The sequence below is a fragment of the Chaetodon auriga genome, chromosome 7 (genome assembly GCF_051107435.1).
Source record: "Chaetodon auriga isolate fChaAug3 chromosome 7, fChaAug3.hap1, whole genome shotgun sequence".
NCBI lineage: Eukaryota > Metazoa > Chordata > Actinopteri > Chaetodontiformes > Chaetodontidae > Chaetodon > Chaetodon auriga.
This window is the reverse complement of record NC_135080.1, coordinates 9416414-9437488: the sequence shown is the minus strand read 5'-3', so window position 1 is coordinate 9437488 and position 21075 is coordinate 9416414. Positions and strand designations below refer to the sequence as shown.

Here is a 21075-nt window from a genome sequence, read left to right as displayed (position 1 = left end):
AGTATTAATCTGTTTTATTTCATATAAATAAAAACAAGATTTAAAACTATCCATGACTGCCTTCTCTCTTTATTTTAATTAGCACAATTAGAGCTTCTACATGTACACTGTTGTCACACAAGCATAATTTGCACATATTTTACAGTGATCAGAATTATAACCTCTCCCACACAGGCTGTTCTGTCTTCAGTGCACCCAAGCATTGCTGATGAAGGTTGTCTTTTTCACAACCAGTTGCAGTCACACCTTGAATCTGGTCCGAACAACCACAGTCTAATCTGTTGGCCCTGCATCACTCCACTGAAGCAGGTTGGGAAATAAAGGCCTTGCTCGAGGGCTTATGGCTGTGGATTGAACTGATGACCTTCAAGTCACAGGAAAGCATAACATAAATATATACTGAGCTTATTTCCAGGGTTTCCCTCCAACATAGCAAGACAAGAATTAATCTAATGTACTGAACACACAAGAAAAATAAAAGTAAATAATATTGGTTGGATGAAAAATTGTGATTGGCCCGACACAAACTAGGACGAAAGGAAATCTGTCTGAACAGGAGGGGTAAAAGACACATCTGCCAGAGCAAATGGAACATGAGCTCACAGATTTGTCTGATCCCTAGGTTACCCAAATCAGATTAAATCTCGATATTTTACGATTTTCCATTAATAAAATAGGGAAAGATTGTGAATTCGGTAAATGAATTGTGGTTTAATTATTGTTAGGGTTAACCAAACCAATTAGTTGAGGTCTGGAAAAGAATGTGGTTAAATTTAATGAAAATTCACACTGAACATTGCCATTGTGTGGAATTGTGAGTTGTAGAATCATTTAATGTGGATGCTATTCTTATTCAGTTCATTTAGTCATATAATTTATATTGTGTTTTTCTGTATTGATTTTCTGAATAATCACACATTATATATATTTTTTTCATATTAAATAAGCATTATCTATAATAATACATACATCACCACCAACAAAATGTTTTGTATCCTGTTTTTTCGTATCTGGCTCTGAAATCTTTCACCTGTACTGCCCAAACAAACATGACTCCACATAACAGTTTCATTCACACCTGTTGATGAACTGCAAAGTGATGTGACATCATCAACCAGTGATTTGATAAGAGGACGTCAATCATCATCATCCTTCACACAAGTAAAAAGCTCTGCCCATAAAAGATGATACATTTTTTCGTTCAGTGATAGAAGAACTTGTCTTAAAGTGTAGGTTTATGTGCGTCTCTTTGTACCAGATGTGTGACTGCGTCTATGTAATGTTACTGTTTGTGCTTTTTATGGGAGCCTTTGGAGCAGACGAAGACACTGTGCTCTGTGAAATGCTCGGTAGCCCAGAGTCCCCTCTGTTATCGAAAGAAGGAGATATCACTATTGGAGGAGCTTTTTCCATCCATAGCCAAATCTCAAAGACTCCACTCTCCTTCACAGATACTCCAGAACGTCTCAAATGCTCCAGGTACTGTTTGTTATCTCCTTTCTAGTTTGCTGGTTTCTAAACACACAAAATGTCTCATAAAGTCTGAAAACTGTTCTTACTCTTTTCAGGATAAATTTCAGAGAATTTCGTTTTGCCCAAACAATGATTTTTGCCATTGAGGAGATCAACAATAACAGCTCTCTGTTGCCTAACATCTCAATTGGTTATAAGGTATTTGACAGCTGCGGTTCAACACTGCCTTCAATGCGTGCAGTGATGGGTCTAATGAATGGACAAGAAAGGAGTTTGGGAAAAACCTGCTCTAGCCAGTTATCTGTTCACGCCATCATTGGAGCCTCTGAGTCCTCCTCAACCATTGTGATGCTACAAATTTTAGGGATTTTCCAAATACCAGTGGTAAATTTATATTTTCTTTTACCCTTATTTACCCATTTAATGACTTACTTATTCTCCAAAAAGGCCTGGTAACACTTTATTAGGATACTCCAGACCTAATGATCAACTTACTTTACAATAACTGCAAACAAAAACCGATCTGCTAGTATTGTGGTTAATTTGAGGCCAATGCTGAGGTTGGGATAAATAACATTTTGTATCCATTTTGTCACTTAATACTGACATATTAGTCTCTAACCACTGCTATACGTCTTTCATTCAACTTCTTTTCTGCCAGATCAGCCACTTTGCCACTTGTGCCTGTCTGAGTAACAGAAAGGAGTATCCCTCCTTCTTCAGAACCATCCCCAGTGACTACTATCAGAGCAGAGCCTTGGCAAAACTGGTGAAACAGTTTGGCTGGACATGGGTTGGTGCAGTTAGAAGTGACAATGATTATGGTAACAATGGCCTGGCAACATTTATCACAGCTGCAAGTCAGGAGGGGGTCTGCATTGAGTACTCAGAGGCCATCTCCAGGACTGACCCAAGCGAGCACATTGCCAGGGTGGTTAGAGTGATCCAAAGCGCCACTGCAAGGGTTTTGGTGGCCTTCCTCGCCCAGAGTGAGATGGACATTCTGCTTGAGGAAGCTCTGAAACAGAACCTGACTGGGCTGCAGTGGGTGGGCAGTGAGTCCTGGATTACAGCAGGTCACCTGGCTACTAAGAGCTACTCAGGAATCCTGACAGGTTCTCTGGGCTTCACCATCAAAAAGACAAAGATCGCAGGCCTGAGAGAGTTTCTTTTGCAGGTTAACCCAAGTCAGGACCCACAGAATAATCTGCTGAGAGAGTTCTGGGAAGCCACATTTGATTGTAGTTTCCAATCCAGTGTGCATGGCCAGACCCAGTGCTCAGGCTCTGAGAGACTACAGGACATCAACAACCCTTTCACAGATGCGTCAGAGCTAAGGATATCTAACAATGTGTATAAGGCTGTGTATGCTGTGGCTCATGCCATGCATAACATGTTGAAATGTGGACAGAGTGGTGAAGTGGTGAATCGCACGTGTATCTGGAAAGATGATTTTGAGTCCAAACAGGTAAGAGGTCACCTTCGTGATTATGTAGCTCATTTGGATACCTTAAGTTATTCAACGCTGCTCTCTATTGCTAGGCTGTAAAACACCTCCAAGATGTGAATTTCACCCTTCAGTCAGGAGAAAGAGTCTATTTTGATGGTAATGGAGACCCTGCAGCAGCTTATGAGCTGGTGAACTGGCAGAGAAACCAAGCAGGAGATACTGTGTTTGTGGCTGTAGGGAGCTACGATGCTTCACTACCAAGTGGAAAACAGTTTGCCATGAACGGAATAAACATAACGTGGGCTGCCGAATCCTCAGAGGTAACAAATGTGTTATGTATGTTATATAGATTGTGTGTGTCTGTGTGTGTCTGTGTGTGTGTGTGTGTGCATGTGTGTGTGTGTGTGTGTGTGTGTGTGTGTGTGTGTGCGCACGCAAGTACACTGAATAAAGTTAGAATAAAGAAGTTTTACTTCTGATGTAGGCTGATGTGTAAGATCTAGATATAAAGAACTTAAACTAGAGTTTATATATATTATCCTAATGCTGATTAAACCAATTAAATTAAGCATTTGTATTAGATTTTATCAGTCACTAATGAGTAACTGATGACTTGTTGTTACAGAGGCCTCAGTCTGTCTGCAGTGAGAGTTGCCTGCCAGGTTTCCGGCAGGCTGTGATTAAGGGCAAACCCATCTGCTGTTTCTCCTGCATCGCCTGTGCTGCTGGAGAGATCAGCAACTCCAGTGGTGAGTGGAAGCCAGCCTAACTCTAATTTATTAGCATTCATACAAAATGAATGCTTTCTGGTATCTCATTTAAAAGTCTCTAAATACAGCCAGTGCTCATTGCTCTGCTCTCATAACCTGCAGCTTACAGAATGAATTTTCAACATATTAGTGTTTCACGTTTTCCATTCAGATTCTGCAGAGTGTTCTCAGTGTCCACTGGAGTACTGGTCAAATGAAGATCACAGCCAGTGTGTTCCAAAGGTGATCGAGTTCCTGTCTTATGGAGAAACCATGGGGGCTCTCCTCACTGCTTTCTCGTTGTTTGGAGCAAGTTTAACAATGGTGGTGTCATGGGTCTTCTTTCAGTTTCGTCACACACCTCTTATCAAAGCCAGTAACTCTGAGCTGAGCTTCCTGCTGCTCTTCTCCTTGACTCTGTGTTTCCTGTGCTCTCTGACCTTCATAGGCCAGCCCACTGAGTGGTCCTGCATGCTGCGACACACAGCTTTTGGCATCACCTTTGCCTTGTGCATGTCTTGTATCTTGGCTAAAAACATTGCAGTGGTGATCGCCTTCAAGGCTAAAAGGCCAGCAAACACAGTCCCTCAGTGTTCTGCTCCGCTTCAGAGAACAAGTGTTCTCAGCTGTACTTTACTACAGGTCTTACTTTGCGTGGTGTGGTTAAATCTTGCTCCTCCGTTCCCCTACAAAAATACTGCTCATGCCACTGAAAGGATTATTCTAGAGTGTGATTTAGGTTCACCTATAGGGTTCTGGGCTGTCTTGGGCTACATAGGACTCCTGGCTGTGCTATGCTATATCCTTGCTTTTCTGGTTCGAAAGCTGCCTGATAATTTCAATGAAGCCAAATTCATCACTTTCAGCATGCTGATATTCTGCGCAGTATGGATCACTTTTATCCCAGCGTATGTCAGCTCTCCTGGGAAATTCACTGTAGCTGTAGAGATCTTTGCTATTTTGGCCTCTAGCTTTGGGTTGCTTTTCTGTATATTTGCTCCAAAATGTTATATTTTACTGTTAAAACCAGAAAAAAACACTAAAAAACACATGATAGCGAGAACCCAATCAAACTTAACATAAATGAGAATGCAGAAAATTAACACTGAAATATTGCTATTTCATTTTTCTTTCATTTATTAAAGGCTATGAATTCAATATGACCTTGCAGACCATGAGAAAGGTTTTTCCTTCCTCATTTGGACATTAAGGAATATACAGATCACTTGCTTGTTCAAATGAAGTTATTTGCTAAATGTAAACATTGCATTAAATTACTCTTTTTTTTTTTTCTTTTTTTTTTTTTTAGCAGTTTTCTGGACTATTAATGAAATAAACGACTTCAGAGCTGAAACAGATTTCTTAATTGAATTTTCAATTTAAACATTTTTATTGATTTTTTTTTTAAAGTAAAAAAACAAGAAAAAGAAAGAGTAAAAAAGTAAAAAAAATAAATAAATATTGCGTTTGACTTATAAAGTAGCATCTCTTTGTTTGAGATATGGTGTAATCTCACATTTTCCACAGAATTAGGAAGAAGAATGTAATAACTTTAGTTTTTAGCTTCCTTGGAGCAATAGAGCACTTTTGCCTATTTTGAAGACAAAATTCTGTCCTTCACACATTTGCCAAGTGTCCAAAATGTTAGTTTTCCTTCTCATTTTGGTTGAAATTAACATTTTAAGCTTGAATATAACATACAATACACAATAGCTCAGATATCACCAAAGACATGCTCAAGTGAAAACAGAATTAGTTATGCTAAAAACAAGGATGACATACAAATGTAGTGGGCCTTCTAATAGGCCCATCCATCTGTCAGTCACACCACAATAGCTGTAACTGGTGGAGAGAAATACAGTATTCACATATGGTGCACCCAAGCCCCTACGGCTTTGTGATACTTAAAAGAAAACCCTATAAAATGCTCAGAGTTGAGCTTTTATCTTTGGGCCTCGGATGGTAAATATTGAGGTGAACAGCCATGCTGCTTATAGCAGATGTTCTACTTCTTTGCCTTCTGGCTATCAGAGGAGGGAAGCCCATGTGTCAAACATATGGGACAAAAGAACAGTCTCAGTTTTCTAAGGAGGGAGACATCAATATTGGAGGCATTTTCTCCTTCCATCAGAATCCAGTCACTGTTGATCCAGCTCTCCAGGTCAACCCAGGAACAATCCAGTGTGAAGGGTAAGAGAGGAAAGACAAAATGAAATTGTACATGTTATTACAGTGACAATATGTCTTTTTCATTTTTCATGTTTTATGTGGAAATCCTTGTAGATCCACATTTTTCACTTTTCACAAATTGCACAATTTGGTCCCTTTGCTTTCTACAGACTGGACCCAGGAGAGCTTCAGTATGCGTACACTATGATGTTTGCCATTCAGGAGATCAACAACAGCTCAGAGCTGCTGCCAGGAGTGACACTGGGTTACAGGATCTTTGACTCCTGTCCCAGTATCCCTCTGTCCATCAGGGCATCTCTAAACCTGATGAATAGGTATGAGAGCGGAGAAGACAGCTGTAACAAACTCTCAAATGTGCATGCAGTCATAGGGGAAACCACATCCACCTCGACAATAGGTATTGCACGCACCATGGGACCCTTCCATATACCTGTGGTGAGTGCTGGGGGGCGTGCATGGTCTCTGCACACATCAACTGTCAAGTATATTTATGTTGATGAATTAGAAGTTTCTGAAAATGTTTTATAATATGTATGAATCACACATTATATGTATCGAAGATGTCTGAAAATGTATTATTTCTCTGTTTTACTTATGTTTCAGATTAGTCATTCAGCCACTTGTGCATGTCTTAGCAACAGAAGAGACTATCCCTCTTTCTTTAGAACCATACCGAGTGACATTTACCAGAGCCAAGCCCTAGCAAAGCTTGTGAAACACTTTGGCTGGACATGGGTAGGAGCTATCAGAACTAATAGTGACTATGGGAATGGTGGAATGGCAACTTTCCTGGAAGCAGCAGAAAGGGAAGGTGTGTGTGTTGAGTACTCAGTGGCTATTTACAGAACCGATCCCCGGAAGTGGTTCTTAGAGGTGGTGGACATTATAAAGAAATCCACCTCGAAGGTAATAGTGGCATTTGCTGATGGCACAGACCTTGACATACTTATCAAGGAGCTTCATGCTCAGAATGTGACAGGCCTGCAGTGGGTGGGCAGTGAAGGCTGGATCACATATCGCTATATTGCCTCTCGAGTAAACTACGCTGTGGTCCAGGGGGCAGTGGGCTTTGCAGCACTAAATGCTCACATTCCTGGACTTCAGGAGTTCCTGGCAAACAGCAGGCCCTCCACCATACCGGGAGACGAGGGGCTGGTGGAGCTGTGGGAGATGGTGTTCACCTGCACCCTGACTCCCCAAGCGGAGACTCAAGCTCAGGGTTCAGTTGCAGCCTGCACTGGGAAGGAGTCTCTGAGGGACACAAACACACGCTTCACAGATGTTTCAGATGCCAGTCTGCTGAATAATGTTTACAAGGCCACATACGCCGTCGCTCATGCATTGCACATGCTATTTAATTGCAAAGATGGACAGGGACCTTTTGAGAACAGCACGTGTGCTGATAGGGAAAATATACAACCATGGCAGGTAAACATAGATTTAAAATGCTGTGCCAAAATTAAGAATACTGCATATGTTAATGATTATGTAGTTTAATAACAACGTCAGTGTTTCCCTGCAGGTGTTACATTACCTAACAGAGGTCAATTTCACCACCAAGATTGGTGAAAATGTGTTCTTTGATGAGCTGGGTGACCCTGCGGCACGTTACGCACTGGTGAACTGGCAGATGGATGAAACAGGTTACATACTCTTTGAGACCATTGGTTACTATGATGCCTCCAGGCCTGAGGGTCAGCAGTTTGAGATGAAAGAAGGTGTGAGAGCCGTCTGGGCAGGCGAGAATAAAGAGGTAAGAAAATGGAGAAAGCTTTTTTAAAGTCTGACACTTTGACACTCTTGATCCTTAAGTAAATATTTCCAAAAGTAAACAAAAAATTGCTGAGTTCATTACCATATGAACATGGTTATGACAAGAATTTGTTATGAATAATTTTTTGTAATACTGTCACTGCAGGTGCCAAGGTCTGTTTGCAGTGAGAGCTGTTTGCCGGGGACCCGCCGGGCTTTTGTCAAGGGCAAGCCTATCTGCTGCTTTGATTGCATCCCCTGTGCTGACGGGGAGTTCAGCAACAGTACAAGTGAGACAGCAGGATTCTTAGCCTTTACTTTAGCACTGATCATGTTTCTGTTGGGCAAAATCACGGTCAGCACATTACTGGTCTATCTAAAGATGTGTGTGCTGTACAGCCTAAACATATCTATGCTTTCAGATGCAGTGAAATGTGACAAATGCCCACCAGCGTACAAGTCAAACAAAGAGAGGAATAACTGTGACTTGAAAGCGATTGAGTTCCTCACCTTCAGGGAATTGATGGGTATACTGCTGGTCACCTTTTCTGTCTTTGGTGCCTGCCTGGCAATGACTATAGCCCTGATATTTTTTCACTTCAGGCAGACTCCTATTGTCAGGGCCAACAACTCTGAGCTGAGCTTCCTGCTGCTCTTCTCCTTGACTCTGTGTTTCCTGTGTTCTCTGACCTTCATCGGCCGGCCCTCTGAGTGGTCCTGCATGCTGCGACACACAGCGTTTGGCATCACCTTTGTCCTCTGCATCTCTTGTGTTCTGGGGAAAACAATAGTGGTGTTAATGGCCTTCAGGGCCACACTTCCAGGTAGTAATGTGATGAAATGGTTTGGGCCTGCTCAGCAGAGACTCAGTGTTTTGGCCTTCACTCTCATACAGGTTGTAATTTGCATACTTTGGCTGACCATCAACCCTCCCTTTCCCTTCAAAAATATGAAACTCTACAAAGAGAGGATAATCCTTGAGTGTGCCCTTGGATCACCTGTGGGGTTCTGGGCTGTGTTGGGATACATAGGACTCTTAGCTGTCCTCTGTTTTGTACTTGCCTTTTTGGCTCGAAAGCTGCCTGATAATTTCAATGAAGCTAAATTCATCACCTTCAGCATGCTGATATTCTGTGCCGTCTGGATCACCTTTATTCCAGCATATGCCAGCTCTCCTGGGAAATTCACAGTTGCTGTGGAGATATTTGCCATTCTGGCATCGAGTTATGGACTGCTGTTTTGTATTTTTTTGCCTAAGTGCTACATAATTTTACTAAAGCCTGAGAACAATACAAAGAAACATTTGATGGGTAAAGTGACGGCAAGAGCCCTTTGAGTTAAATCGGAGCAGTAGATTTATTTTATCCTTTATTTCTGTCTGTAATTAGTTTATTCATTGGTAGGCCAACTTTAAATCTAGTCATTCCGGAGGAAATATGCATTTTCAGATCAGACTGTGACAGCAGAATAAAATATTTTTTTTAACTTAATTATATCACTGTCTGCCTGTTCCCAAGGTCAACAATGAACCCCCATGTTAAATTTTTGGACAATTTAAAATAAAATGAACTCATTACTTGAAATGTGCACTCTTTTTGTGTGTATATTTATATTCCTTTTCCACAGCCGTGACAAAATATTCACAGTGGTTTCACATTAAAGTACAAAATCATACATACATACACACATCAGTAAATATATAACAATGAAAAAAATGAATTGTTGCACATTACATATGACACACTTAATCATGTCAGAATGTATCAATCATGGCTCATGCACACCAGTCATTTTGTTTGCTCAATTCATTACACATGTGTTCACATTGGTTTAACTGTTCCTCATTACTTATGAGCACCCCAAACAACTAATACTATGAAATACATAAATAAATAACTAAATTTTTGTGGGTATTAATGTGGCTGTGAGTTGACAACATAAAACATTGACAAGCCCAAAATGATGTTACAGTTTAGGCATCTCCTTCCTCTCACCCCACTGTGTAAGTCCACAGATAAAAAAAAATCACTGCTCCAAAATGTATAAATATCAGTGCAAACTTCTGATTTACATTGAGCTACATGTGATGCCACCCAGAGGTTTCGCTCTCTTAGAAGTTATGACGTCCACACAGAGGTGGCCAGAGAAGGGTTGGGCACTCTTACAGCTGTTGTTGGTGGCATCTTTTTCTCAGTCTAAGGAGCTAGTGTGCAGGAGCAGAGGGGATCATGAGAGCCCCCACTTCTCTAAGGATGGGGATATTATGCTAGGTGGAGTTTTCAATTTCCACAGCAGCTTTGAAGACAGACGGGACACCTACATGGACAAACCGCTGCCACTGCAGTGCATCCGGTAGGTAACACTGTGGAAAGATTTTTAGATTTAAAATATAGAATTTTGTCATTTGAAATATTCATAAATGTCTGCATCAAGTTTGAATTTCAGAGGGTTCCAGTTTGCCCAGGCTATGCTTTTTGCCATAGAGGAGATTAATAACAGCACAGACCTACTGCCTGGCATCTCTCTGGGTTACAAGATCTATGATGTCTGTGGCTCCATTTCCAGAGGAGTGAGGGTGGCACTAGCATTGGCTAATGGTAACGAACTTGTATCTTCACACTCTGAGGCACCATGTACCAGACCTGCCCAGGTGCAAGCAATTATGGGAGAGAGCTCTTCTTCTGCTTCCACGGCTATAGCGACTGTCATTGGACCCTTTAATATCCCACTGGTGGGTAAGATTGGTAATAATGAATTTAAATGGGTGATTGAATATTATTAGCCTGTAATTATTCCAGCTGATCATAAAAAAGGGGATCAAAATAATTGTAATGCTCTGTGTAAATGTTATATATTTTACATCTTTACCTCAGGAAGTCATTTTTTTTTCTTTTTTTTCATTTTTCTTGTAGATCAGCCACTTTGCTACTTGTGCTTGTCTCAGTGATAAAACCAAGTACCCATCCTTCCTCAGAACAATACCCAGTGACTACTACCAGAGCAGAGCCCTGGCCCAGTTGGTCAAGCACTTTGGGTGGACTTGGGTTGGAGCTATTAGGACAAATGATGATTATGGCAATAATGGAATGGCCACATTTACAGAAATTGCCCAGCAGTTGGGCATCTGTCTGGAGTACTCTGTATCTTTCTTTAGAACAGATCCACCAGATAAAATGCAAAAGATCATTGACATTATCAAAGCTTCCACTACAAAGGTGATCGTCACTTTCCTCTCCACAACTGAGTTGTATTTGATAGTGAATGACTTGTCTCTTCATAACTTGACTGGGTACCAGTGGGTAGGCACTGAGTCCTGGATCTCTGATTCCCATACTGCAGCCAATGACAGGCATCATATTCTGGATGGTGCCATTGGCCTGTCCATCCCCAGAGCACATGTCAGTGGCATGAGAGAGTTCATGTTGAATGTGAAGCCGCTCAATTCATCTAGTGATGAAATTTTTACAGAGTTCTGGGAGAAATTATTTAGCTGCAAGTTTAAGCAGTCAGAGTCATTCGCAGGGAATCAGAGTGAATGTACTGGACATGAAGATCTGACTGGAGTACAAAACAGCTTCACTGATATGTCACTCATGCCTCTTTTTTACAATATCTACAAAGGAGTGTATGCTGTGGCCCACGCACTTCATAGTATTCTAGGCTGTAATAAAACATGTAACAACAAGGTGCAGCTAGATCCATTTCTGGTGAGTTGAATACCGCAGTCTTGGTTTTTATATTACATCGTGTTAAAAAGCAAATGAATTGTTGTAGTCTTTCTGCATATTTTCCTAGATTTTACAGCACATAAGAAATATTTGGTTCAAAACAAAGGAAGGAGATGAGGTTTATTTTAATGAGAATGGAGACCCACCAGCAAAGTATGAAATTATAAACTGGCAGCCAACAGAAAATGGGATTGTGGACTTTGTCCCAGTTGGTCTTTATGATGCATCTTTACCTGCAGACAAACAGCTGAATGTACACAACAAGACTATAATCTGGGCACAGAACTCAAAGGAGGTCAGTTACCATGTGATCTCTGCAATTGTTCATGGAAGAATAGTAGAATTGCTATAATGATATAAGGTATGAGTTATTCTTGCTGTGGAACCATAATGTTTAGTTTCGATGCATCAGAATTAATCCAAGAAACTTCCAACTCCTTCCCATCTCTGATAGTCATTCTGTTCTTGCAGGTGCCTTTGTCAGTTTGCAGTGAGAAATGTCCACCAGGAACTCACAAGGCTCTACAGAAAGGAAAGCCTGTCTGCTGCTTTGACTGTTTAAGATGCGCAGACGGAGAAATAAGCAACATCACAGGTGTAGTAATATTTGATGTACGTCAAAAGAAAAGTCTACAAGCTGTCATGTTCATGGCAGATTTGTAATCTTTATTTCAAAAACATAGGGAGGAGGTGCGGTACAATCCTATCTGTTATCTGCTAAAAATATAATAAGTAAGTAATAGTAAGTTTAACACATGCTTCAACTATTTTTCAGATTCCATCACATGTGTGAGTTGTGAGCCTGAGTTCTGGTCAAATGAGAGAAGAGATGCCTGTGTAAAGAAGGAGGCCGAGTTTCTATCATATGAAGAGATTATGGGAGCTCTGCTCAGTGCAGCCTCCCTATCTGGAACATGCATGACTGCTGTTGTGGCGTTCATTTTCTTCAGATACAGGCAGACTCCTATTGTCAGGGCCAACAACTCTGAGCTGAGCTTCCTGCTGCTCTTCTCCTTGACTCTGTGTTTCCTGTGTTCTCTGACCTTCATCGGCCGGCCCTCTGAGTGGTCCTGCATGCTGCGACACACAGCGTTCGGCATCACCTTTGTCCTCTGCATCTCTTGTGTTCTGGGGAAAACAGTAGTGGTGTTAATGGCCTTCAGGGCCACACTTCCAGGTAGTGATGTGATGAAATGGTTTGGGCCTGCTCAGCAGAGACTCAGTGTTCTGGGTTTCACTCTTATGCAAGTCGTCATATGTATCCTCTGGTTAACAATTTCACCTCCTTTTCCATTTAAGAATTTTAAGGGATTCAAGGATAAAATCATCTTAGAGTGTGCTCTGGGCTCAGCTGTAGGGTTCTGGGCTGTACTTGGGTACATAGGACTTCTGGCCATGTTATGTTTTTTTCTTGCCTTTCTGGCTCGGAAACTGCCCGACAATTTCAATGAAGCCAAATTCATCACCTTCAGCATGCTGATATTCTGCGCAGTATGGATCACTTTTATCCCAGCATATGTCAGCTCTCCTGGGAAGTTCAGCGTTGCTGTGGAGATATTTGCTATTCTGGCTTCAAGTTTTGGACTACTGATCTGTATTTTTATTCCAAAATGTTATATCATCTTACTGAAACCAGAGAAGAATACAAAGAAGAATATGATGGGGAAGGGGGACCCAAAATCATTCTGACAAATAAAAATAATATGTTTGCAAGAATTTTCTCGAACCTTCATAATTTGTACACAATAATTTGTGAAAAAGACTGTTCAGTAGATATGTGCTTTACCTTAAGTTAAGGCCTGTAATGTTCTCCTGTACTGTTTTCCTTTGTTTATCATTTCATCTGTGACACAGAATATTGAGATGACAGCATTTGATATAATCAAACATGCAATCATATCACCCAATATACAGTACCTGTCAAACAATGTGGCACACCCTCTCATTAAATGCTTTTTACTTAATTTATATTCCTTCATGCTTTGTCGATCAATACTGAAGACATCAAAATTATGGGCCAACAGAAATGGAATTATGTGGGAAACAATAAAGTGTAAACCAAGCCAACTGTTCCATTGATATCAGGTTGACTCACTGTTGGCACTGTCTTAGCCAGCTTCAGGAGATTGTCACGTGGAACAGCTTTTCAACAGTCTTGAAGGAGTTCTCATATGTGCTGAGTATTTGTTGGCTTCTTATCCTTCACTCAGCAGTCCAGCTCATCCCAAACCATCTCATTTGGTTTAGGTTGGGTGATTGTGGAGACCAGGTCAGAATGCTGTGGGAGCCATCTGTCTTTGGTGCCTGCCTCACAATGACTGTAGCCCTGATATGTTTTCTCTTCAGGCAGAGTCCTATTGTCAGGGCCAACAACTTTGAGTTGAGCTTCCTGCTGCTCTTCTCCTTGACTCTGTGTTTCCTGTGTTCTCTGACCTTCATCGGCCGGCCCTCTGAGTGGTACTGCATGCTTTGACACACAACGTTTGGTATCACCCGTGTCCAGTAGAGACTCAGTGTTTTGGCCTTCACCCTCATACAGGTTGTAATTTGCATAATTTGGCGGACCATCAACACCCGTTCCCTTCAAAAATATGAAACAAAGAGAAGATAATCCTTGAGCGTGCCCTTGGATCGTCTGTCGGGGTCTGGGGTGTGTGAGGGTACGTAGGACTCCTTGCTGTCCTATATTTTGTACTTTCTTTTTCAATTTTTGAACAGTTTAACCCATAACATGAAATGTGCACTCTTTACAAAATGCTGCACATTACACATAACAGACTTAATCATTTCAGTATGTATCAGTGTTAGTGAATGATTCAGTGTATCAGGAAATCATAAACTCTTTAACATATCTAAAATTTTTCTTCTGTCACTCATTTATCATATATAATATCATGTATTTGAAACCATACAAATGATATTTGAATGCAACAGATAATCTTTCAGAGAATCTCAGTGAGCTCCATAAGTTTCTACATTTTGTTGGCTCACACACACCAGTCTTTTTGTTCATTATACATGTGTTCACATTGGTTTAACTGTTCTTATTTATGAGCACCCCAAACAGCAATAGTATGGCAAATAATACATTTTTGTGGGTTTTCGTGCAGCTTTCAATATCTTACAACCATGTCTGATGAACACAGACCTCAGAAACCTCTTTCACAGTCCAACTGAATATTCTGAGTTGACAACATAAAAAATTAAGATATTACTAAAGCCAATGTTGTGTTACTGTTTAGGCATCTCCTTCCTCTCACCCCACTGTGTAAGTCCACAAATACGTGTATGAAAAAAAAAATCACTGCTCCAAAATGTACAAATATCAGTGCAAGCTTCTGATTTACGTTGAGGTACATGTGATGCCACCCAGTGGTTTTGCTCTCTTAGATGTTATGACGTCCACACAGAGGTGGCCAGAGAAGGGTTGGGCACTCTTACAGCTGTTGTTGGTGGCATCTTTTTCTCAGTCTGAGGAGCTGGTGTGCAGGAGGAGAGGAGATCATGAGAGCCCCCAGTTATCTAAGGATGGGGATATTATGCTGGGGGGAGTTTTCAATTTCCACAGCAGCTTTGAAGACAGACGGGACACCTACATGGACAAACCGCTGCCACTGCAGTGCATCCGGTAGGTAACACTGTGGAAAGATTTTTAGATTTAAAATATAGAATTTTGTCATTTGAAATATTCATAAATGTCTGCATCAAGTTTGAATTTCAGAGGGTTCCAGTTTGCCCAGGCTATGCTTTTTGCCATAGAGGAGATTAATAACAGCACAGACCTACTGCCTGGCATCTCTCTGGGTTACAAGATCTATGATGTCTGTGGCTCCATTTCCAGAGGAGTGAGGGTGGCACTGGCATTGGCTAATGGTAACGATGCTGTATCTTCACACTCTGGGGCAGCATGTACCAGACCTGCCCAGGTGCAAGCAATTATGGGAGAGAGCTCTTCCTCTCCTTCCACGGCTATAGCGACTGTTATTGGACCCTTTAATATCCCACTGGTGGGTAAGAGTGTGAAAACATATTAGTGTGTAATTGTTGCAGCTGGTCATAGAAAAATGGTGAAAATAATTGTAATGCTCTGTGTAAATGTTATATATTTTACATTTTCTACATCAGGATGTGATTTCAATTTTTTCTTTTTTCTTGTAGATCAGCCACTTTGCTACCTGTGCTTGTCTCAGTGATAAAATCAAGTATCCATCCTTCCTCAGAACAATACCCAGTGATTACTACCAGAGCAGAGCCCTGGCCCAGTTGGTCAAGCACTTTGGGTGGACTTGGGTTGGAGCTATTAGGACAAATGATGATTACGGCAATAATGGCATGGCCACATTTATAGAAACCGCCCAGCAGCTGGGCATCTGTCTGGAGTACTCTGTATCATTCTTTAGAGCAGATCCACCCGACAAAATACGAAAGATTGTTGACATTATCAAAGCTTCCACTACAAAGGTCATCGTCACTTTCCTCTCACCAACTGAGTTGTATGTGATGATACATGACTTGTCTCTCCACAACTTGACTGGGTACCAGTGGGTAGGCACTGAGGCCTGGATCTCTGATTCCCATAGTGCAGCAATGGACATACATCATATTCTGGATGGTGCCATTGGCCTGTCCATCCCCAGAGCACATGTCAGTGGCATGAGAGAGTTCATGTTGGATGTAAAGCTGCTCAATTCATCTAGTAATGAAATTTTTACAGAGTTTTGGGAGACATTATTTAGCTGCAAGCTTAAGCAGTCACAATCATCAGCAGGGAATCAGAGTGAATGTACTGGACATGAAGATCTGACTGGAGTACAAAACAGCTTCACTGATATGTCACTCATGCCTATCTTTAACAATATCTACAAAGGAGTGTATGCTGTGGCCCACGCACTTCATAGTATTCTAGGCTGTAACAAAACATGTAACAACAAGGTGCAGCTAGATCCATTTCTGGTGAGTTGAACACCAATGACTTGGTTTTTATATTAAATCATGTTAAAAGGAATATGAATTGTTGTAGTCTTTCTGCATGTCTTCCTAGATTTTACGGCACATAAGAAATATTTGGTTCAAAACAAAGGAAGGAGATGAGGTTTATTTTAATGAGAATGGAGATCCACCAGCAAAGTATGAAATTATAAACTGGCAGCCAACAGAAAATGGGATTGTGGACTTTGTCCCAGTTGGTCTTTATGATGCATTTTTACCTGCAGACAAACAGCTGAATGTACACAACAAGACTATAATCTGGGCACAGAACTCACAGCAGGTCAGTTACCATGTGATCTCTTTAATTGTTTATGGAAGAATATTTGAATTGTTATAATGATATAAACTATGAGTTTTTCTTATTGTGGAACCATACTGTTTAGTTTCGATCCATCAGAATTAATCAAGACCCATTTCTCATAGCTGTTTCGTTCTTGCAGGTGCCTTTGTCAGTTTGCAGTGAGAAATGTCCACCAGGAACTCACAAGGCTCTGCAGAAAGGAAAGCCTGTCTGCTGCTATGACTGTTTAAGATGTGCAGACGGAGAAATAAGCAACATTACAGGTGTAGTAATATTATATGCATCTTCATTTAAAAAACATGGGGGCGATGCAGATATACTGTATATTTTACTTGGTGACACAGTGCAGTGAACAAGTGAACAACATTAAATATTAAAAGTCAACAAGTTAAAGAAAGTGAAGAGCAAAGATTAGATAGTGTAGATGATAATAAAATATGTTACATCATAGTTAAAGGTTTTGCATTTGTATGTAAGTGAGGGATAACACAGTAAATACATGTATGCTGCATTATATGTTTGACCATATTGCACAGAGCTGTCCATTATTGCATATATTAAATGGCCTATAGTCGGGAGTGGAGGGCATTGGCTATGATGAGGATGAGGGAGGGAGTTTGGATGGGTTGTTGAGGGGAGTGATAGCTTTTGGGAAAAAAAGCTGTTCAGGTGTGTGTGGCCCTGGTGCAGGTGGAGTGAATCTGCAGCCAGATGGAAGCATTCTGAACAGGCAGTGAACCAGGTGTGATTGGTTTCCCGCTATGTTATAAGCCTGCTGTCTCACTGCGCCATCATACAGAACAGTGTGTGGGCAGTTGTTCCTGAACTGTGAGCCATCTAGGTGTTTGCTTGATATGTTCCAGTCTGAGTCTGGTATAGGCAGAGGGTTGGAGTACCACACAGTGATGGAGGAGGTGGTGACATTTTGAGTGGTGGCTGTGTAGAACATGGTGCAAATTTTTAAGAAGAGGAGTCACATCTCATGCCATCAAGTTTGAGTTTTCTCTCATTCCAGGTCGCTAGTGATTGTGGCACCTAGAAACATAACAGATGTTCCAGAAGTCCATGACCATCTACACTGTTTTCCTAACACTTAGCTACAGGTTATTTTCTGTTTACAATCCTGTCTGTTATCTGTTTAAAATGTAGTAAGCAAGTTTAACACCTGCTCTAACTATATTTCAGATTCTATCACGTGTGTCCGATGCCACCCTGAGTTCTGGTCAAATGAGAGAAGAGATGCCTGTGTAAAGAAGGAGGCCGAGTTTCTATCTTATGAAGAGATTATGGGAGCTCTGCTCAGTGCAGCTTCCCTATCTGGAACATGCTTGACTGCTGTTGTGGCATGCATTTTCTTCAGATACAGGCAGACTCCTATTGTCAGGGCCAACAACTCTGAGCTGAGCTTCCTGCTGCTCTTCTCCTTGACTCTGTGTTTCCTGTGTTCTCTGACCTTCATCGGCCGGCCCTCTGAGTGGTCCTGCATGCTGCGACACACAGCGTTCGGCATCACCTTTGTCCTCTGCATCTCTTGTGTTCTGGGGAAAACAGTAGTGGTGTTAATGGCCTTCAGGGCCACACTCCCAGGTAGTAATGTGATGCAATGGTTTGGGCCTGCTCAGCAGAAACTCAGTGTTCTGGGTTTCACTCTTGTACAAGTTGTCATATGTATCCTCTGGTTAACAATTTCTCCCCCTTTTCCATTTAAGAATTTTAAGACATTTAATGACAAAATCATCTTAGAGTGTGCTCTGGGCTCAGCTGTAGGGTTCTGGGCTGTACTTGGGTACATAGGACTTCTGGCCATGTTATGTTTTTTTCTTGCCTTTCTGGCTCGGAAACTGCCCGACAATTTCAATGAAGCCAAATTCATCACCTTCAGCATGCTGATATTCTGCGCAGTATGGATCACTTTTATCCCAGCATATGTCAGCTCTCCTGGGAAGTTCAGTGTTGCTGTGGAGATATTTGCTATTCTGGCTTCAAGTTTTGGACTACTGATCTGTATTTTTATTCCAAAATGTTATATTATCTTACTGAAACCAGAGAAGAATACAAAGAAGAATATGATGGGGAAGGGGGAACCAAAATCATTCTGAAAACTCAAAATAATATGTTTGCAAGAACTTTCTAGAACCTTCATAATTTTTGCACAGTAATTTGTGAAAAAGACTGTTTAGTAGATATGTGCTTTACCTTCAGTTAAGACTTGTATTGTTCTCCTGTACTGTTTTCCAGTGTATATCATTTCATCTGTGACACCGAATATTGAGATGACAGCATTTAATAGAATGAGACATTCAATCAAATCAACCAATATACAATACCTGTCAAACAATGTGGCACACCCTCCAATTAAATGTGTTTTTCTTAATTTATATTAGTTTATGCTTTGTCAATCAATACTGAAGACATCAAAATTATGGACCAACAGAAATGGAATTATGTGGGAAACAATAAAGTGTAAAACAAGCAAAATATTTTTTATACTTTTGATTCTTCAAAGTAGCCACTGTTTCACTGATATCAGGTTGACTCACTGTTGGCACTGTCTTAGCCAGCTTCAGGAGATTGTCACGTGGAACATTATACATTATGTATTATAATGTATAATACATATTATATAATATTATAATAATATAATTAAAATACAATATAACTAAGTACATAAACAAGTATTTACAGCAAAAAATTGTGCAGTTTAAGATGATAAAGAAATGTAAACAATAGACCGTATATGCAATATTGCAGTAGTGCAGATAATATGTAAAATATTGGGGTTTGTGAGGTTTGTGAATTAGCTGTTTAAGTTGCTATTGTACCGTGTGATGGCTCGTGGCAGGAATGATTTCCTGAAGCGGTCCTTGTGACAGCGGAGCTGTCTATTGGAGAAGGAGCTCCACCGTCTGTCCACTAGGTGTTGAAGAGGATGTTCAGGGTTATCCATGATGGATAACAGTCTGTCCATTGTCCTCCTCTCCACCACCTCTTCAAAAGTGTCTAGTTTGCAGCCAATAATGGAACCGGCCTTCCTGATCAGTTTGTTCAGTCTGTTGGTGTCGCCGGCTCCGATGCTGCTCCCCCAGTACACTGCAGCAAAGAAGAGTGCATTGGCAACCACAGACTGGTAAAAGATCTCCAACATCTTGCTGCACATGTTGAATGATCTGAGCCTCCTCAGGAAGTAGAGTCTGCTCATCCCCTTCTTGTAAACAGTGTTGATGTTAGTTTTCCAGTTCAGTCTGTTGTCGAGGTGCACTCTGAGGTATTTGTAATCCTCCACCACTGCGACATTCTCCCCCAGAATACAGTGGTTGTGTGGTCACCCTGTTCCTTCTGAAACCAATAACCATCTCCTTGCTCTTGGCCACGTAAAGCAGCAGGTGATTTCTACTCGACCATTCCACAGAATTGTCCACCACTGCTCTGTATTCCTCCTCTCATCCATCCTTTATATACCCCACCACCATTGAGTCGTCCGAAAACTTCCGTAGGTGGCACGATGAAGAGTTGTACTGAAAGTCTCAGGTGTACAAAGTGAAGAGAAAAGGAGACAGTTGTGTAGGCCGTTGTGGATAGTGGGGAGGTGTGAAGGAGCAGGGGAATGTAGCCCCACTCCTGGCTGTGAGCTAAACCTGTTGAAAAAGTGGTTTAGCTCATTGGCCCTCTCAAGGCTGCTGGCTGCTGGTCTGTCTTTTACCTTGAGCCCAGTGATCTTCACTGGTGATCCAGGGCTTGTTGTTGGGAAAGCAGTGTACAGTCCAGGTTGGCAATATGGTCTGTTCACAGAATTTGATGTACTCCGTGATACACTCTGTCAGGCTGTTGATGTTCTCTCCATGTGACTTACACAACACACTCCAGTCTGTTATCTCAAAGCTGTCCTGCAATGACTCATTGCATCCTGACTCCACCTCTTCACTGTTCTTGTGGACACAGGATGCCTCTGGACAAGAGGGACATACTGAGGTGTTAACAACATCAGGCTGTGATCAACTCTGCCTAGCAGGGAAGAGCAGTGGCACTGTATGCATCCTTTGCATTAGCATACAGTAAGTTTAGTGTGGCGTTGTCTCTGGTGGAACGGTTGATAAACTGGTTGAAAATTGGCAGAGTTTTGTCCAACGTATTGTGGTTAAAGTCTCCAGTAATGACTACAAACACATTTGGTTGCTGTGTTTGTAGCTCCGCCACTACGGAGTGGATGACGCCACGCGCTGCTTCCCCCTCATCCCTCAGAGGGATGTAGACAGTAATCATGATGTGACATGAACTCCTGACACAAATAATCAGGCCGCATCCCTACAGCTAGCAGCTCAATGTCTGGGCTACAGAAACATTTCTTAACGGTAACATGTCGGGGATTACACCACTTCTCATTCACAAACAGCGCAACCCTCCCCCCTTCTTCTTACCGCGCCGAGCCACATCTCTGTCCACCCG

The 21075-nt window shown here is 41.4% G+C and overlaps 4 protein-coding genes across 5 annotated transcripts; all 4 read left to right on the top strand.

The window, feature by feature from the left end:
- The first annotated feature begins 1258 nt into the window (after nucleotides 1-1258).
- LOC143323403 (extracellular calcium-sensing receptor-like) lies at nucleotides 1259-4755 on the top strand. The gene is made up of 6 exons (XM_076735233.1): nucleotides 1259-1479; nucleotides 1569-1857; nucleotides 2135-2941; nucleotides 3016-3243; nucleotides 3549-3672; nucleotides 3845-4755. The coding sequence occupies exons 1-6, from the start codon at nucleotides 1259-1261 to the stop codon at nucleotides 4753-4755; spliced, it is 2580 nt and encodes an 859-aa protein (XP_076591348.1).
- Nucleotides 4756-5758: 1003 nt separating this feature from the next.
- On the top strand, nucleotides 5759-8950 carry LOC143323505 (extracellular calcium-sensing receptor-like). Its single transcript, XM_076735376.1, has 6 exons — nucleotides 5759-5862; nucleotides 6012-6297; nucleotides 6466-7290; nucleotides 7385-7615; nucleotides 7781-7904; nucleotides 8037-8950. The coding sequence occupies exons 2-6, from the start codon at nucleotides 6046-6048 to the stop codon at nucleotides 8948-8950; spliced, it is 2346 nt and encodes a 781-aa protein (XP_076591491.1). The 5' UTR covers nucleotides 5759-5862; nucleotides 6012-6045.
- Nucleotides 8951-9775: 825 nt separating this feature from the next.
- On the top strand, nucleotides 9776-13304 carry LOC143323270 (extracellular calcium-sensing receptor-like). 2 transcript variants are annotated; one of them, XM_076735055.1, is made up of 6 exons: nucleotides 9776-9966; nucleotides 10048-10345; nucleotides 10527-11321; nucleotides 11410-11637; nucleotides 11814-11937; nucleotides 12118-13304. In XM_076735055.1, exons 1-6 carry the CDS (start codon nucleotides 9878-9880, stop codon nucleotides 13029-13031), a joined length of 2448 nt encoding a protein of 815 aa, XP_076591170.1. In that variant the 5' UTR covers nucleotides 9776-9877; the 3' UTR covers nucleotides 13032-13304. The 2 variants fall into 2 exon arrangements, with proteins under 2 accessions (XP_076591170.1, XP_076591171.1); XM_076735056.1 differs by having other exon boundaries at nucleotides 9839-9957.
- A 1562-nt stretch (nucleotides 13305-14866) lies between these two features.
- LOC143323301 (extracellular calcium-sensing receptor-like) lies at nucleotides 14867-19096 on the top strand. The gene is made up of 6 exons (XM_076735102.1): nucleotides 14867-14970; nucleotides 15052-15349; nucleotides 15501-16295; nucleotides 16384-16611; nucleotides 16772-16895; nucleotides 17818-19096. Exons 1-6 carry the CDS (start codon nucleotides 14882-14884, stop codon nucleotides 18729-18731), a joined length of 2448 nt encoding a protein of 815 aa, XP_076591217.1. The 5' UTR covers nucleotides 14867-14881; the 3' UTR covers nucleotides 18732-19096.
- Nucleotides 19097-21075: the final 1979 nt, after the last annotated feature.

Bases quoted from the DNA above. Each gene is read 5' to 3' on its own strand.
- LOC143323505 (XM_076735376.1), top strand. From the start codon at position 6,046: ATGATGTTTGCCATTCAGGAGATCAACAACAGCTCAGAGCTGCTGCCA. The intron at 7,616-7,780 runs GTAAGAAAATGG...CTGTCACTGCAG, and splicing joins GGGCAGGCGAGAATAAAGAG to GTGCCAAGGTCTGTTTGCAG. The intron at 7,905-8,036 runs GTGAGACAGCAG...CTATGCTTTCAG, and splicing joins GGAGTTCAGCAACAGTACAA to ATGCAGTGAAATGTGACAAA.
- LOC143323301 (XM_076735102.1), top strand. From the start codon at position 14,882: ATGCTGGGGGGAGTTTTCAATTTCCACAGCAGCTTTGAAGACAGACGG. The intron at 14,971-15,051 runs GTAGGTAACACT...GTCTGCATCAAG, and splicing joins CTGCCACTGCAGTGCATCCG to TTTGAATTTCAGAGGGTTCC. The intron at 16,612-16,771 runs GTCAGTTACCAT...TCGTTCTTGCAG, and splicing joins GGGCACAGAACTCACAGCAG to GTGCCTTTGTCAGTTTGCAG.
- LOC143323403 (XM_076735233.1), top strand. From the start codon at position 1,259: ATGTGTGACTGCGTCTATGTAATGTTACTGTTTGTGCTTTTTATGGGA. The intron at 3,244-3,548 runs GTAACAAATGTG...TTGTTGTTACAG, and splicing joins GGGCTGCCGAATCCTCAGAG to AGGCCTCAGTCTGTCTGCAG. The intron at 3,673-3,844 runs GTGAGTGGAAGC...TTTTCCATTCAG, and splicing joins AGAGATCAGCAACTCCAGTG to ATTCTGCAGAGTGTTCTCAG.
- LOC143323270 (XM_076735055.1), top strand. From the start codon at position 9,878: ATGCTAGGTGGAGTTTTCAATTTCCACAGCAGCTTTGAAGACAGACGG. The intron at 9,967-10,047 runs GTAGGTAACACT...GTCTGCATCAAG, and splicing joins CTGCCACTGCAGTGCATCCG to TTTGAATTTCAGAGGGTTCC. The intron at 11,938-12,117 runs GTGTAGTAATAT...ACTATTTTTCAG, and splicing joins AGAAATAAGCAACATCACAG to ATTCCATCACATGTGTGAGT.